Source organism: Lycium ferocissimum, chromosome 1 (genome assembly GCF_029784015.1).
Source record: "Lycium ferocissimum isolate CSIRO_LF1 chromosome 1, AGI_CSIRO_Lferr_CH_V1, whole genome shotgun sequence".
NCBI lineage: Eukaryota > Viridiplantae > Streptophyta > Magnoliopsida > Solanales > Solanaceae > Lycium > Lycium ferocissimum.
The window spans coordinates 71328719-71346471 of record NC_081342.1 but is presented as its reverse complement, the minus strand read 5'-3'; the positions used below and the strand labels follow the sequence as shown (position 1 = coordinate 71346471).

Sequence of the window (17753 nt, the reverse complement as noted above, 5' to 3'; positions counted from 1 at the left end):
AGGTGCATTTAAGGTCATTTGCACGATTATCCTTCAAAGGTACTGGTGTTTAATTTTTTCCCTTCACCGAATATCTTAAGGTTTGGGGTTTGAACTCCAGCTCAATAAAAAAGAAAATCGCAAGACAAAGTTTCGTAACAAAGTTAAGCCTATTCGGGCCAAAGTTAAGCTCCAGGCTGTGTTTTGCAGAGTTTGAAACTCTACCTAAGGTACAGTTTTGTTTACCTTGCGAATCCAAACCTCTAGCTTACGATTTTTATTTTATTTACTGAACTGAAATTCAAACCCAAAATCTCAGAGTATTAAGTGAAGGACAAAACTTAAAGACCACCGATTTGAGAGACAAAAATTAAAGCCCAGTGCCTTTGAAGGTCAATCAGCACAAAAAAATGGTGCCATTACTAGTCCAGCCCAAATGTTTTAGCCCATATTTCAAAGGTCCAGACACCGGCCAACCCAATTAAGCAGAAATCCAGAAAGAAACCCATTTTACGCAATAGCAATATTCTTCTTCTTCCATTAAACCCATTTTCCAAAAATAAACGCCACGTATCACCAAACAGCTCCAAGTTCTACTCAAATTGTATGTTTCTCCTCTTTTTTTTTTTTTTTTTTTTTTTTTTTTAAATTTATGAAAAGAACAAATTGGAATATGCTGTGCTTGCTTTATTGTATTTACAAGCTGATGTAGCAGTATTTATTTGCTTCCTATGTGATAATGGCTTGAAATTCTGATACTGTATTATTTGGATTTAAGTTGTAAAAATCAAATATTTTTGAAAATGATGAACCTTAATTACATAAGCGTTTAGTAATTCGCTATTGACTAGATTTTTTGAGATGGTTTAAGAGCAATTAAGCAAATTGTTCAATGAATCAGTTTAATTTTACATTATGAATAAAAAACTTGACTACATTTCTTTGCTGTGTTTGTTATATGGTATTTACAAGCTGATGTAGTAGTTATTCTCTGCCTATGTAGTACTAGTTTGCTTTCAATTAGTAAAGATCAATTATTTTATTTTGGATAAGTAATAAAGAAGTAAAAATCAGATCTTTTTAACACTAATTAGAAAAACATTCAGTAATTCGCTATTTAAGCATATTGTTCAATGAATCAGTATAGTTTACATTTTGAATCGTAATTTTGACTGCATTGCATTCTCTCTCTTTTAATTTGTTTGCATCTTCACACTTAGAATAGCTATGTTTGTTATGTGGTATTTACAAGTTGATGTAGTAGTTATTCACTTTCTATGTGATAATGGATCAAATTTCTTATATAGTGTACTAGTTGTAAAAATCAGATCCTCGAGTTTTCATAGTCTACGTTTGGCCCAAAGGGTCAGCCCTATACAGTGGCGGAGCCAGGATTCATATTAAGGGGTGTCAAAAAATATAGATATGTCATTAGTGGCAGAGCCAGGAATTTGGGGAAGGGTATTCAAATTTTGTTCTCACTTGTGTTAAGGGTGTGCAAAATTAAATATATACTCATAATCGCTAACATTTAACCTATGTACACCGCGTAATTTTCCGGCGAAGGGTGTGCACCTGACCACCCTTCACCTAAGGTGGCTCTGCCCATGTATGTCATAACCCAAGTTCGAACCCGCAACCTTAGGGACTTCTTGCCTCCCCCTTAACCACTAAGTTGAGCCTTCAACTTGTATCAAGGGGTGTCAACATTGGTATACATATCTATAAACTAGAATTTCACATATCTATACAATGTAATTTTCCGGCGAAGGGGTGTCGCTACACCCCTGGGGTAAGGGTAGCTCCGCCCCTGGCCCCATACCTATTTTTCAGTCACAAAAAAAAAAAAAAAGTTGTTAAAGTCAATTTGTTTGTTAAGTAAGGAAGAAGTAAAATACAGATCTTTTTGAAAAAAATTGAACATTAGTTACAAAAACATTCAGTGATTCGGTACTGACTAGATTTGTTTGAGATGGTTTTGGAGCACTTAAGCATAAAGTTCGATAAATTAGCTTAATTTTACATTTTTTTAATCTAAACTTTGATTACATTGCTTTCTCTTTTTGTTTGTTAGCTTCCACACGTACAGCCAATGGACAGAACTTCTGCAAAAGAAAATTTAATTTATACAATATTCCATTGCATTAGTGGAATCTGTGGCAAATATTTTGTGAAAATCTGTTATATTTGCATTATTCTGTTATACGAGTGATTACGCACATGATTACTGAACTCTTGGTAGGACCGGAGATGAATTGTTGAAAACTTTTGAATCAAGTTCTTTTGGATGCTGTTCTTTTGTTTGCTTAATTAATAAGGGAAGAAGCTCTGTACATGAAAGGAGAAGAAAAGAGTCCGAGTAAATGACATATCTAATCCCTCATATGCGTCCGAATGAACAACTTAATCCTTCATATATAGCTCTGTTAGGATTTAGTTCTCATTCTTGTACAGAAAGGTTCCAATAATCGTAACTCTCTGATACCAATTTAGTACTAGATTTCTGTCATTGATATATATATATATATATATATATATATATATATATATATATATATATATATAAATAATACTTTACTGCGAAACCCCCTGCCTACGACAGCAGGGGATTTGCCTTCTGGGTCGAGTGCGGGCTACCTCTCCTGTGTGGTTTGCGAGCTATTGCACAGGAGCTGGGTTTACCCTGAGCGCACCCGAAGGGTAGCGGCTGCGGGTTCCCATGTCATCAAAAAAAAAATATATATATATATATATAATACTTTACCAGGTCAAAAGAATAAGGATTTAGTTCTCATGTACTAGTAGCTTTTATTCTTAGATCATCTCTAGGGCTACCTGCTTGTTGCTTTCATTTCGTTTATCTTATTACCTTGCTGCTGATACTTCCTTTTATTACTGTTGCCTTTTCATCTTTCCTCGAGCCGGTGGTCTACCGGAAAAATCCTCTCTACCTTTCCAAGGTAGGGGTAAGGTCTGCGTACAGTCTATCCTCCTCAAACCCCATCTAGTGGGATTATAGTGGGTATGTTGTTGTTGTTGTTGTTTTATGTGCATGGACACAAGAAAATGCTCAATCTCTAGTTTTGTTTAGATCTAGTCTCTTGTGTTTATATTTAATGTGTTCTCGAGAAAGTAACTTAATCATTTATATTTAGTCTGTCGGGAGTTAGCCTCTTGTCTATATTTTGTGATGATAACTATCAAAGCTTATTCTTTTGACAGAAAATTTATGTTACAAGCGTGTGAAAAACATAAGAAAAAGTTTGATATTACAGATAAATTTAAAGAAGGAAAAAATAAGGAAATTTTAATCTCAATATGTAGGTATTAGAGGAAATGAAGCGAGGATTGCGTCCGTTTTGTTATTTTATCTTTTGATCCTTTTAAGGTCGTTAAATTGATTGCTTTTCTTTATTCATTTCGACGTGCTCATCATGTTAGTATGAGTTCCATGATTGAAAAAGCTCATGTTAATTGACACCAAAAAAAAAAAAAAACAGATAAGGGGCTAAACTTAATTAAGATTTATATTTCACATTCCCATAAAGAGCGATCTATGTATGTGGTTTGTCAACTTGCTGAAATAGAATGATGTTTAGTTTAGTTGTTGGGATTAATATTGTAACAATTTTGTATTAGATGTTGAAATTCATAATCTTAATCTCATGGGTTCTAAGTACTAATTCATATGCTTCTGCTATTGCTTTTTTGCACATTTCTTATCTAAAAACAATGGTTAGATGGACAAGTTTGCATTTCAATCTGTTTCCTCAGAATCCAATCCACCTGTTTTCCAGCTGGACATTTCTGAAAGGTTGACAATAAATGTATCTTTTTCATTTTTTTTTTCTCACGCGAGAAACAAGAAACAATGCCAAACCTTGTTCATTGTCTACTGTCTCATAAACTTTTGTCAGACAAGTTATTCCGATAAATTGGAAAACAAATATACAAAGCGAAAAAGGTCAATTTGTATGTACGAGTATAGATCTAAATTAGTTCTTTCATTTTTTATTTTTTTTCATGCTAAAAAGGAAGTGGTTTTCCTGATTTCCCTGCTTCTGTACGTTCCCTAGCATTAGTAGTTTCATCTGTATTTGATGCTTTGTTGTTGATTTTTATATTCATGCTACTGACTGTAGGAAAACCACACCAGGGGTTGAAATGAATGGTGCTTCCTCATCCAGTGGTATAAGAGCTGCTTTATCCTATTGTGTGCAGCAAGTACGAAGGTATGATTATCATCACTACCTCTGCCTTCTTGAACTTCCACCAAACATGCGGAAGGCTGCATTTGCTCTCAGAGCTTTCAATGTCGAGACATCCCGAGCTATGGATGTCGCCTCTGATCCAAAAATTGGTCTTATGCGCTTGCTGTGGTGGCAGGAAGCTTTAGGCAAGATCTATTCGAACAAGGTAATTGAGCATCCAGTAGCTCAGGCCCTCACTACTGTTGTATCTGAGCACAAGGTTAGCAAAAGTTGGCTGAAACGAGCTGTGGAAGCTCGAATAAACGATGCAAATAGAGAAAATAATGATATTCCACAAACTGTTGAAGAGTTGGAGCAATATGCTGAGGACACGTCTTCGACTATTCTCTACTCTACACTTCAAGCAGGTGGTATTAAATCCACAGCGGCAGACCATGCTGCTTCACATATCGGTAAGGCAAGTGGTCTCCTTTTGCTGCTTAAATCACTGCCGTATCATGCTAGTAGAAACCATCAGTTTTCATATATACCAGCTAAGGTGGCTGAGAAACATGGATTGTCGGTTGGTCAGTCGGAGATCAGAAAGGACTCGCGTGAGGCCCTTTGTGATGCGGTATTTGAAATGGCATCTGTAGCTAATGCACATCTTCAGAAGGCTCGAGAATTAGCTGGAAGTGTTCCAGCTGAAGCTCGACCTGTGCTTTTGCCTGCTGTGCCTGTCCAGGTCATTTTAGATTCTTTGGCTCGGGTGCAGTTTGATGTATATGATCCACGGCTGGCACGTGGAATCTTAGGTGCTCCACCTTTGTTGTTTCAGTTGAAACTGAAATGGTATTCATGGAGGGGTAAATATTGACATTACCTTTATGGCTCTGCTGGCTCTTTTTGAGTAGATTGGAAATGTTAAGTGTGGATGAATGGTTCATCCCTTTATAGAGCATGTGTGTTGAGCAATTTTTTATGTCTAAGCTAACCACTGACTAGCATTACAAATAGGAATTTTTGTATGAGTAATTGAATCCTCGCATGAATAAAATGATGATTCTATGGTTGGTGTTTCATCCATACACAGAAAGAGAACGTAAACATTACACTTTTGGGTGAACTTCAGCAAGTGATCTGTCTGGTTTTGACACTTATGTTTCACTCTGGATTGCTGCTCTTCTGGTTTGTCTTGACCATATTGCTCTCTTAGTTGGAAGTGATGGGAGAATTTTTGTAGCATCTTCGACCAAGCTTTCAAAATTTGCTTATTTTGAAAAGTGTTTTTGTCTGAAGTGCTTTTTCTTAGAGAGTAGCGGCTTGTGTTTGACTACTCTATTTGAAGAACACTTTTGTCAATGTTAGAATTCTACTTTGTGCTTGGCCAATGTTCCAAAAGTGCTTCGGAGCGAAAGCTACCTTTTCTTAGCTTATGAAAAAGAGTTCCTACAACAACTCAAAATGAACTGTCATTTTTACGCGAGTTTCATATCCTAACTATCACTTGTTCGCTTTTCCTGCCTGAACTATCACCATCTATGTATTAAAACACACCGCCTCAACTATCATCTGTCCCCTTTTCCTACCTGGTGATAGTTCAAGTAGGAAAAGAAAACAACTGATAGTTGGGGTGTGAAACTCGCCAAAAAGAGATAGTTCAGGTATGTTTTTTATCATTAACTCTAAGCAAAAAAAGGGAACTGATAGTGTGCGGCCTGAGTAATTAACCTAGGCCAAGATGAGTGATATTTTGCCTGTCTCTGATGTCTAGCATTCTCCTATAGTATTTTTCTGTTCATGCCCCTGATGGCATCTTCTCAATCCTTAATGTGGGAGAGGCAGGGAGCTGGTCTCCTCTACTCATTTTCTCCTTATTTAGTAGTATTACTAGTGAAGTAAGCGCGAATATAAAAATCTTTTTGAATTTATAATACAACTTTGTAATACCCGATATTAAAAATATTTAAATATTCTTTAGCCTTAAAATTCAAATGTTTAGATTTTAGGTTGGGATAAGGCACCATTACCCCCCTGAACTATACCCGAATTTGCTACGACACACCTTACCTTTTCCAGGGTCCTATTACCCTCCTAAACTTATTTAAAACGGAATAATTACCCCCCTAAACGCTGATGCTCACTCTCATATGGGAGAGTGACATACACTCTCCTTGCCACATGTGTATTTATTTGTTTTCTTCTTTTCTTTTTTTAATTTTTTTCACTTACGTGTCAATTTTTTTTTTAAAATAAAAATAAAAAACTGAATTTTCATTAAAAAAAATGAGTTTTAAAACCCGTCTTTTTTTTTTTTAATTTGAAAACTTGATTTTTTTTAAACCCATTTAAAAAAAAAAATTGCCAATTTGTTTTTTTTTTTTTTAAAACCCGTTTTTGAAAAAGAAAAAAAAAACTGAAAAATAATTTATTTTTTTTAAATATGGAAAAATGGATTTGTTAAAAATATGGAAAACTTGATTATTTTTTTAAAATGTCTTAAAAAATCTTGATTTTCATGATTTCATTTTCTTAGGACACTTTTATTTTTTCAAATAAAATTCGGAAAAGGGTTTTCTTGCCAAAATGTGAAAAAAACTGAATTTTTATAAAATTTTGAAAAAATTAATTATTTTCTTAACATGTGGAAAACCCGTTTTTTAAAACTAAATGTGGAAGACTAGATTTATTTTCAACTTTTAAGAAAACGCAGATTTTTAAGGAAAAAAAATTAAGTTTTCCCCTTTTTTATGTTTCTCACTCTCTCAAAGAGAGTGAAACACACTCTCTTTGCCACATCAGCGTTTAGGGGGGGGTAATTATTCCGTTTTAAATAAGTTTAGGGGGGTAATAGGGCCCAGGGAAAGGTAAGGTGTGTCATAGCAACTTCGGGTATAGTTCAGGGGGGTAATGGTGCCTTATCCCTTTTAGGTTCTAAGCTATTTTATCATTATCATTAATTTTTATTCTTTTTCTTTATTTATTTTTATCAATTACAGATTTTTAATCATCTATATATAGTTGAACTTTATATAATAATCTAAATAGGTGAAACTATCCTTTATATTTTCTCTTAAAGAATCATGAAAGAAAGAGATGAAGAATGAAAGAAAGAGATGAAGAAAACCCTTTATGTTGATATATAAAATTTAAACGTAGTTTTCTTTTGTTTATTTATTCTATTAAGTATTTATCTAACTCTTCATCTATAGTTTTTAACAGTGGCGGAACCAGAATTTTCGCCGAGGGGGTTCAAAATATAAAAAAGTAAACATACGAAAAAGCTTAAAATTTAACATCTATTATATATACATAAAAAATAATTTTAACCTTGTTGAAACAGTATTTTTTTCCTCCGAGGGGGTTCGGATGAACACCCTCGGCTCTATGTGGCTCCGCCACTAATTTTCAAGAGTTCCATTTTAATGTTTCTTTTAAATGCGTACCTGAATGGCTTTTTAGGGCCAATTCCATCTATTTTGGTTGAGGCAATTCTTACTTGTTCATCGCCACTACAATGTCTATCACAAAAATAATAAGGAAAAGGGGAAAAGACGTACAAACAGAATTTTTTGAACAATTTTCGCGTTATGTTTTTCCTTTTGTTCATTTTTTTTCTTTCTTTCTTTCTTGCTTTCTTGTCCCTTTATTTTAAGAACACATATTACCTTCTCCTATCTGCTCTCACAGGAAAATCACATTCTTTATAACATGCACTTCACTCTAAAGCTACTCTTTTTTTGTCCTCAAAATTATCAAATATATTAAAAATTTATAAAATGTAAAAAGAATTACTCATTTTTTTCTATAAAGATTCCTATGAATTCAACACACGACATCACTAAAAAGGGGAAAGAATTCAAAGTACAACAAAATATTCAAGTTTAATTTCATGGAAAATCCTATTTTGGACAAATGAGAAAATTTATCAATTCGTAATTCCTTTTCATTGAAAATATGGAGAATTTTTGGTAAACTAATTCTAAAATAACATCTTCACTTCTAACATTATAGCAGTTAATAGCTAACCAACAAAAATGTTTATACTATCTATAAAAATACATGATATAAGAATGAGAACACAATTGACACCAATAACTTTAGTACCCGAAAAAATCTAGTTTCGATTCAAGAAAGTTCATACACATTTGAGATCAAAATAGAAAGAAGAAGAGAGTAACATAATAGAAAATCATATCAATCCATCAAAAACAAAATATCAACAACTTACCAAACAAAATAGAGTAATATTACATCAACATATAACCTCATTAATCACCTAATTTCAGTTTGCAAAAAATCACAATCACGTACCAAAACAATATGTTATTATAAAAAAAAGTTAAAAAGGAAAAGAAAACAAAAACAAAACATTCAAAGAAACTAATCACCTGGCGTCTAAAGAAATGACAAACATGATTGGTAGCAATTAGTTCACGATTAAATCTGTTACTTACACATGGTGGATAAATAATTTCTGAAGAGAACTTGTGAGTTACATATATATTTGCTTCTGTAACTATTGGGATAATTGATAATGAATGTCTTAAAAGTAGGTAATTAATAGGTAATCAAAGGTTAAAAAACTGAAACTTTAAAGTCTCATTTATGTGTTATTTAAGAGTAACAATTGTCTTGAATTCGATGATAAGATCGTGGGTGCACTACTGTGAAAGAATGACTTTTTAGTTTTTTTTAACATATCACATAAATGAGGAAAAAATAGAGAAAATACCAAAAAAAGGAGAAAAAAGATAAATAGTTTTCTAGGCTTGCCACATCACCTTGTCTATACTTAGCTTTATTATATGTATAGATTTGGTATTCAAGTAGTATCTTATTCTTCATTTGCTTTGTCTATCTAGCTTTTTTGTTGTCATTATCCTTTCAATCCTGCTTTGATTACTTTTTTGAGTGGATGGTCTATCGGAAACAGTGTCTCCACTTTGGTGAATTGTGCTGGCAATAGAGAAAGTATTTCACAGGTTCTAGTTTATAATCATTGTGATAATAACCCCTCCCGCCCCCCCCCCCCCCAACTAGAAAGGAAAAAAAGCCTCTACTATGAACTGAGCACAAATGTTTGACAGCTCGAAGTGGATTTGTTAGTTTCTGATTCTGATTGAGAAAGGCTTGAAGTTCTATGTTTTTCATTTTTCTAGCTGTCATATAGCATGCTGCATAGAAAAAGTGAGTAAAGTTTCATATGTTTTTATTCTTGGCATTGGTATATAGCATACGGAAAAGGGCCAAATATACCTTAGTACTATTGGAAATGGGCCAAATATATCCCTTGTTATATGGGTCTAAATATACCCTTACCGTTATACTTTGGGCACAAATATACCCCTCCACCGTTAAAGCTGTCCACCTTGGACATCCTATCTTACGTGGCAATGATATTTGATGAGATGGACGCCACGTGGCATTGCCACCTCTTCACCCCTAACCCATTTTATTTCTCCATCTTCCACCACTAAAATTTCCACCCCCTCCACCACCATTTCCACCATCATTGCCATATAGTTAGAGCTCTAGAATATTTTTCTATCCATTCTGGCTAATAGAAAACTATAACAAGATGGTGATACTGATGACTATAACAAGATGGTGATACTGATGCCTTGATGTTTGTTGCAAACCTATACTACAACAAATTGGAATAAGCACATAGATAACAATAGTTAAACCTTCTTGATCTCACAGAACCCCTAACAGCTTTCGAGAAAGATAAACTTACCACCTCTGTCAGAACTATGATAAATAAACAAGGCAACTTAGTGAAAATTGCATTGTTGTAATAAAGGATGACCATAATCAACATATTTGTCCCAGAGTGGCTTATACTTCTCGTTACCAATCTTCAGCCAGGGTTTTGAGTTGCCATTAAACTGCAGCACAGCTCCCTTTTCTATCAATTTGGAATCGACATTCTTATAACCAAAACCTAAGACATGCCATGAAGTATTAAAGCCTCTATCAGTCCATCGAAGGTCAGAGTAATGGAAATTTTAGTGGTGGAAGATGGGAGGAATAAAATGGGTTAGGGGTGATGAGGTGGCAATGCCACGTGGCATCCACCTCATCAAATATCATTGCCATGTAGCATAGGATGTCCAAGGTGGACAACTTTAATGGTGGAGGGGTATATTTGTGCCCAAAATATAACGGTAAGGGTATATTTGAACCCAAAGTATAACGAGGGGTATATTTGGCCCATTTCCAATAGTACAGGGGTATATTTGGCCCTTTTCCGTATAGAATATCGGGTGCACTCGAGGTGTGGCCTAGTGATAGATGAATTTGGTGAAAATCACGGGAGATCAATGTTCAAATTACAGTGGAGATCTAGAAATGCTAGTGATTTATTCCCATTTACCTAATCTTTGGTGGACAGAGTTTTTCGGTTTGTGTTGGTGAGGGGTAGCAGGTACCCAACAGAATAATTGAGGTACACGCAAGTTGACTCTAACATCCCCGTTATTAAAAAAAAAAAAAAAAAAAAAAAATGGATATAGCATACTTGTGGTTAGTAAAACAACCAAAAACCTTGTATGCCATGATATCTCATGATCAAGTAATTGATAGTTTAAAGTGGATTCTTTGTCGCTGATCCATAATGAAAAGGCAAGCAAAGCTTTTTATTTTTTTTCCCTTCTCCGTCATATAGCATATTGGTGGAAAATAAAATATTCCCAGAAAGATAAATAATGCAATAGCATGTATGACCATATTATAAAGTAATTGACAGCTTAAATTTATTTGCTTGTTTCTGATTCAATTTTTCTTCCCATTGTCATAGAGCATACTGGTGGTGAATAAAACAACTATGTGATAGGTGTATCAGAATTGTCTCATAATCAGGTAAATTGACAGCTTAAAGTGGATTTGTTTGTTTCTGATTAGGATAGAAAAAGTGACACAAAGTTTTTTTGTAATTCATTTTTGTCAGTCATGTAGCATACTAGTGGAAGTGGTGAATAAAAACAATAGAATTACCAGAAGTAAAATAGTTTATAAAAATCATATATGCCCATCTTATCTTATGATTAAGTAATTGACAGCTTAAAGTGGATGTCTTTATTACTGAAAAGGATAGCAAAACTTTTATTTTTTTCCCATTCTTCTCTTTGTCATATAGCATACTTATGGTTAATGAAAACAAGTATATGATAGAGTAACTCAAAGAAAAAGAGTACAATACCCCGCCACTATGCGTGTGGGTTTGTGGTCAATGAAGTGGTAAAAATTGTGAAAGAGCAAGGTTTAAATCCCAGCATAGACAAAAGAAATCGAAAGGAAATTTTACCCTACCATGCAAGATAGACATAAACTTGTAAACGCAAAAAGGTAGAGATAGTTGTCTAGGCCTTATTGTGAAAGAAAAAAGTCACCCCCCTTAGTTGACGGGGTGCTTCCTCTATCATTGTTGGGGAGCTTTTGGCGAGGAGATCTTCGGATAAGTTGCTGAAACAAATGGGATGAGAGAATTGATTCATTTAGATAATCACGAAGAAACACTAAGTGTTTTTTACGTGCTTAAGCTTTGGTAAGTAGAATTATTGGATACTTATATTGGTAAGAGATGATTTATTCAGCGAAATAATCGAGGTGGCATGCGATCTGGATGCCGCCAATTATTATAACAAAAAAAAGGAAAAAGAAGAACTATGCAATACAATGTATGACCATATTATCTTGATTAAAAACAATGTATGGCCATAATTGACAGCTTAAAGTTGATTTACCTGTTTCTGAGTCTGATTAAGAAAATGGAATAAAGTTTTGTATGTTACCGTTAGTCCCATTGTCATATGGCATAATGGTGATGAATAAAATAACCATATATCGAATCATTTCTAGTATTTTTCTTCTTTCTATAATATCAATCTCATTATCTTTTACGAGCTTTCAGAAAACATAAACCTAAATCATTTAGTTGGGGGCCACATATTCACAATAACCATAAATTTATTGAGTAATTTCTTTGATGCCATGCTTCCTAGGATGTATATAGAATGTAGCAAGTGCAACAAATTCACTATCTTTATCTTGAATTACGTATATAACTGAAAAATCACTAAATAAACATAAATAGGTACAAAGTCCGACATGATCAATAGTGAAAGTCAATCTAGTAAGTAGTAAGTGCAAACACATTCATTACTTTCTTCATAGACACGCAAGTTAAAAAGAATGTACTTCCAAATCTGATATTCACCTCTGGTCACAATTCACCGTACTTATGAGTTATGACTCTAGCTCGCTCCACGACAAATTCCACCGTCAACGTGGTGGCGATTCCTGTTCATTACTTTTTTCGACACACATAAGTTAAAACTGTACTTTTAAATATTAGATTCGCTAGCTTCTGATCACAACTTACCATTATTTATGCCTACCGTTGGTGGTTATTCTTGTTCATTAATTTTTTCTACCAACATAACTTAAGAAAATATACTTTTAAATTTTAGGTTCGCCTCTGATCACAACTCACCAGTATTTACGCCTCCACCTCCTCCTTTCAGCACTAGTTCCACTGCCCCCCGCGGCGGCAATTCTTGATTGAACGTGCTCGAATTCGGATATCCTACAAGGGATTTGGATGCCACCCGAGTGATTGAACCCATAAACAATTTCAGCCTCTCTCAACAAATTAGCAAACAAAGGATGATTAAAATAAGTCACGGGCACTAAAACTCTACATGCATCATCCTGTTTTTCACCAACATACACAGCCAAATGACCCTTTGATATTTGGTTCTGATTCATAAAATCCGACCCCACCGGGATATAGCCCGAACCAGGTCTTCTAAAGTTGACACCTTTAACACAATGCTTCAACAAATTTCCCAAATTACAAAGCTTTGAAATTGCTTTGGTTGCACAATTGGAGGATCCCAAACGTTTGTAGCTGATTTTTGCCTTTCTTCTCCTATGAATGAACTTGAAAACTCTCACCAATCTCCTTCCAAGCCTAAATCCTCTCATTTTCCTCATTTTTTCATTAACCGAGTCTGAAAATAATCTATCAGTCAATGATGTGTTCGTTGCCAAGATAGATATTTTTTTACCGCCACACAATCAGAACTAACGCTTTCTGACTCTCTATGAGGATCTTCATATGAAATCAAAAGTGCCAAATTTTCTTTGACGAAATATATGAGAACTGATGCTTTCTAACTCTCTAGGAAGGTTTTCGCCTCGAGGTCATAAGTATCAAATTATCTTTGGTTGAAGTAGGGGAATTCTTGAAAATGGCTATTTAACAAAGGATTTCAAGAACTTGTAACTGAAGTTGCTTATGTGAAAGCGGTGGTTCTTTGTTCTTATTATGATAACGTGTAAGTTGAAATGCAGTTTATAATACTGCTAAAAGAGTACTGTTTGCTTTTTTTTGGACCGTTTGCTTCTTGTAGAGTAGTAATGGAGATGATAAAGGAGTAATGAATTAAGATGAAGCAAAGAGCCAAAGACTAACTATAAATAGGACAATAAGGACAGCAAGTATATAGAGAATCTATACAAAAGACTCTGATTAGTTTTGAACTGATACGTAATTAACATTGTCACGATAAAATTGAGAGATAGTTCAAACAGAAGAAGAATGAGAATGTATTCTCTTCTTGTGGATCACAATGTATAAGATGTGAAGTGTTGTGACAAGTCAAATAAATACATAGCATTTCTTTGTTTCTGGTTCAGAGTGAAAATGAGAGAATTTTCTTTCTTCTTCATTCTGCTGTCATATAGCATACGGGTGGTTAATAATACGGTCTTTACAAAAAAAAATAAAAAAAAATACAAGCATATGGTAGGTAGGGTAACTAAAAGAAAATTAATGTGGCAATCATAGGTGTGGTCTAGAGGCTAATGAAATGGTAAAAGTCGTGAAAAAACAAGGTTTAAATCGTAGCATAGATAAAGCACTCAGTGAGTATTTTTCACGTGCCTAAGCCTTGGTAGATAGAATATCGAAAACCTATATTGACAGGAGATGATTTACTCAGTAAATTAATCGAGGTGGCATGTTTTATAAAAAAGGAAAAAAAAATATAACTATGCAATACAATGTATGACCGTGTGAATCCACTAGGTGGGTGCCTAGAGCGAGTTTTTTATTAATAAACAAAAACAAACCTCAACGAGAAGAGTACAAGTAAGGGGGGCTAGGCCTTGCCTTACTAATCCTAATGAGGTAACAAATCTACTAATCAACAAGCATGAAGAAAAATAAGAACTAGAGAAAACTAGGTATTCTATGATCATCTCAAAGTTTATAATACACTCTATGATGATATTACCAATGAGGATGCTTAAGTAATGTAAAAATATAAAATCCAAGAATAAAGTCGAGTTATCAATCTCAAACTTCATTTTATATATGTATGAACTAAAAAAGATAGTCTGCCCGTCTAAAGAAAACTGAAGTATTTTAATCTTATCTTCTTGGTCCAACTTGTACAACAACACTTGATAGTTCATCACTTCTTGAATTTATTGGATCTTGTTGATGTTGTTGACACTATCATCTGATTTTGCTTTGCTAGTTGCATCGGTAGGTGTCCTGAAACAAATTTCTCAATAATCTTACCATCCTAACTATGTCGCCTTCCACGTGTCTTCTTTTTGCTTTTGTTGCTTCCACTTCTTTGCTCGCCTAGGTGAGAGATCCCTATCATTGGACACCTTATCAAAGCATATGTCCAGCATAGCATCCTCATCCTCGTCATCTCCATCGAAAATGTCATCACCCAAGTCAATATCATAAGTTGTAGTTGGACTAAGTCCTGAAACTACAGCTCCTGGCTCATGGCTCTTCGCCAATACTCCCATATCTTTTGTAGGACATAATTTAGAAGAATGACCTGTCAATGTCATAGATGAATTTGCCTTACTTGAAGGAACAAATATGGGTGCGTGAGAACTTAACTTACTCCTAGGAGGAGAAGTGACATATTATGAAGTAATGGACAGCTTAAAGTTGATTTGCTTGTTTCTGAGTCAGATTAAGAAAATCGAATAGTTTTATATGTTACCATTCTCCCCATTGGCATATAGAACAATGGTGGTGAATTAAATAACCATATATCTAATATTTTCTAGTATTTTTCTTCTTTCTTTAATATATCAATATGTATTTCATTACATGAGCTTTCAGAAAACATAAACCTAAATCTAAATAGTTGGTAAAATGGCCTCTTCTTGAGAAATATATTCCCAGATTAATTTTTTGTGGCATCACCAGAAAACTGAGATCACATATTCACAATATTGATAAATTTATTGAGTAATTTCTTTGATGCAATGCTTCCTATGATACATATACAGAATAAAGCAGATGTAAACACATTCACTATCTTTATCTTGAATTACATATATATAACTGAAAAATCTTTATTAAATTTGAATTCATTACCACATCAAAGAATTGAACATTCTACCCCCATTGACTTAGAATCTTCTCGCACGATGACATTGAAGAAGTGTACGTATAGTTATAGAAAAAAAATATTACTTGATGATCTTGGAGCACTGCCTGTGCAACATTTGTTAGAGAAGTCAACATAATGGCTGATATTTGAACTATGGTTATACTAAGAAAGCTATTAGTATGTTATCCCACTACGTTTTATTTTCCAACGTCATATGTACATGACTATTATGTTAATGACTCTTCAAATCAATCTTAACATTTATCCTAAAGATATTTCATTTCCACCTGCAATGCATTTATGAAATTATCATTCAATGGAAGAAATGAAAGAAAATACAGAAACACAAGAGATTGATTTTTCTTCATGAAAGGACAAATACAATAACTAAATTAGAACCCACCCCCCCCCCTCAAAAAAAAAAAAAAATAACACACACACACACTATCTCCCGGCATCATTTTACTGAGTGGGTTAAAAAAAACTAACGAGCTGATCACTAAATAAACATAAATAAGTACATATTCGAACATGATCAATAGTGAAAGACGAATCTAGTAAGTCGTAAATGCAAGCGCATTCATTACTTTCTTCATAGACACGTAAGTTAAAAAGAACGTACTTCCAAATCTCAGATTCACCTCTGATCACAACTCATCCGTGCTTATGACTCCGGCTCGCCTATCACGACAACTTCTACCGTCACCGTGGCGGCAGTTCTTGACCATTACTTTCTTCAACACACATAAGTTAAAATATATACTTTTTAAACTTAGATTCGCCTCTGATCACAACTTACCAATACTTATGACTACTGTTGGCAGCGATTCTTGTTCATTAATTTCTTCTACAAACACAACATAAGAAAATATACTTTTAAATTTTATATTCACCTCTGATCACAACTCACCAGTACTTATGCTTCCACCTCCGCCTTGCGGCACAACTTCCACCTCCCCCCGTGGCTGTGATTGTTGATTGAACGTGCTCGAATTCGGATATCCGACAAGGGATTTGGATCCCACGCAAGTGATTGAACCCATAAACCATTTCAGTCTCTCTCAACAAATCAGCAAACAAAGGGTGATTAAAGTAAATCACAGGCACAAAAACTCTACATGCATCATCCTTTTTTCACCAACATACACAGCCAAATGTCCTTTTGGTATTTGGTTCTGATCCATAAAATCCGACCCAACCCGAATGTAACCCGAACCGATTCTTCTAAAGTTGACACCTTTAACACCACGCTTCAACAAATTTCCCAAATTACAAAGCTTTGAAATTGCTTTGGTTGCACAATTGGAGGATCCCAAACGTTTGTAGCTGATTTTTCCCTTTCTTCTCCTATAAATGAACAACTTGAAATCTCTCACCAATCTCCTTCCAAGCCTAAATCCTCTCAATTTCCTCAACTTTTTTTTTTTGTGAACCAAGTCAAAAAATAAACTATCAGTCAATGTCATGTTTGTTGCCAAGATAGATATATTTTTTTACCGTCACACTAGCTTTCTGACTCTCTACGAGGATCTTCACACGAAATTGAAAGTGCCAAATTTCCCTTTGATGAAATATACGAGAACTGGCGCTTTCTGACTCTCTAGGAAGATTATCGCCTCGAGATCACAAGTAACAATTTTTTCTTTGGTTGCAACAGGGAAATTCTTGAAAAAATGGTTATTTAAAAAAGGATTTCAAGAACTTGTAACTGACATTGCTATTAGGTGAAAGAGATGATCTTTGGTCTTATTCTGAAAAACCGAAGCTGGAATGGAGTTTATAATATTGCTAAAAGAGTACTGTTTGTTTTTTTAGGACCGTTTGGCTTCTTGTAGAGTAATGTTGGTGATGATAAAGGAGTTTAAAGTTGATTCGCTTGTTTCTGAGTCAGATTAAGAAAATCGAATACTTTTATATGTTACCATTCTTCCCATTGGCATATAGAACAATGGTGGTGAATTAAATAACCATATATCAAATATTTTCTTGTATTTTTCTTCTTTCTTTAATATATCAATCTCTATTTTATTCTATTGAGTTTTCAGAAAACATAAACCTAAATCTAAATAGTTGGTAAATGGTCTCTTCTGGAGAAATATATCGCCAGACCAATTTTTTGTGGCATCATCATAAAACTGAGATCACATAT

The 17753-nt window shown here is 34.3% G+C and overlaps 2 protein-coding genes and 1 pseudogene across 2 annotated transcripts; 1 reads left to right on the top strand and 2 right to left on the bottom strand.

Moving 5' to 3' along the window:
• Window positions 1–464: 464 nt before the first annotated feature.
• On the top strand, window positions 465–5251 carry LOC132059383 (uncharacterized). Its single transcript, XM_059451983.1, has 2 exons — window positions 465–583; window positions 4122–5251. Exon 2 carries the CDS (start codon window positions 4144–4146, stop codon window positions 5044–5046), a length of 903 nt encoding a protein of 300 aa, XP_059307966.1. The 5' UTR covers window positions 465–583; window positions 4122–4143; the 3' UTR covers window positions 5047–5251.
• Window positions 5252–12395: 7144 nt separating this feature from the next.
• LOC132031195 (auxin-responsive protein SAUR36-like) lies at window positions 12396–13384 on the bottom strand. Its single transcript, XM_059421079.1, has one exon. It carries the CDS (start codon window positions 13167–13169, stop codon window positions 12663–12665), a length of 507 nt encoding a protein of 168 aa, XP_059277062.1. The 5' UTR covers window positions 13170–13384; the 3' UTR covers window positions 12396–12662.
• Window positions 13385–16061: 2677 nt separating this feature from the next.
• LOC132031188 (auxin-responsive protein SAUR36-like) lies at window positions 16062–17093 on the bottom strand (annotated as a pseudogene).
• Window positions 17094–17753: the final 660 nt, after the last annotated feature.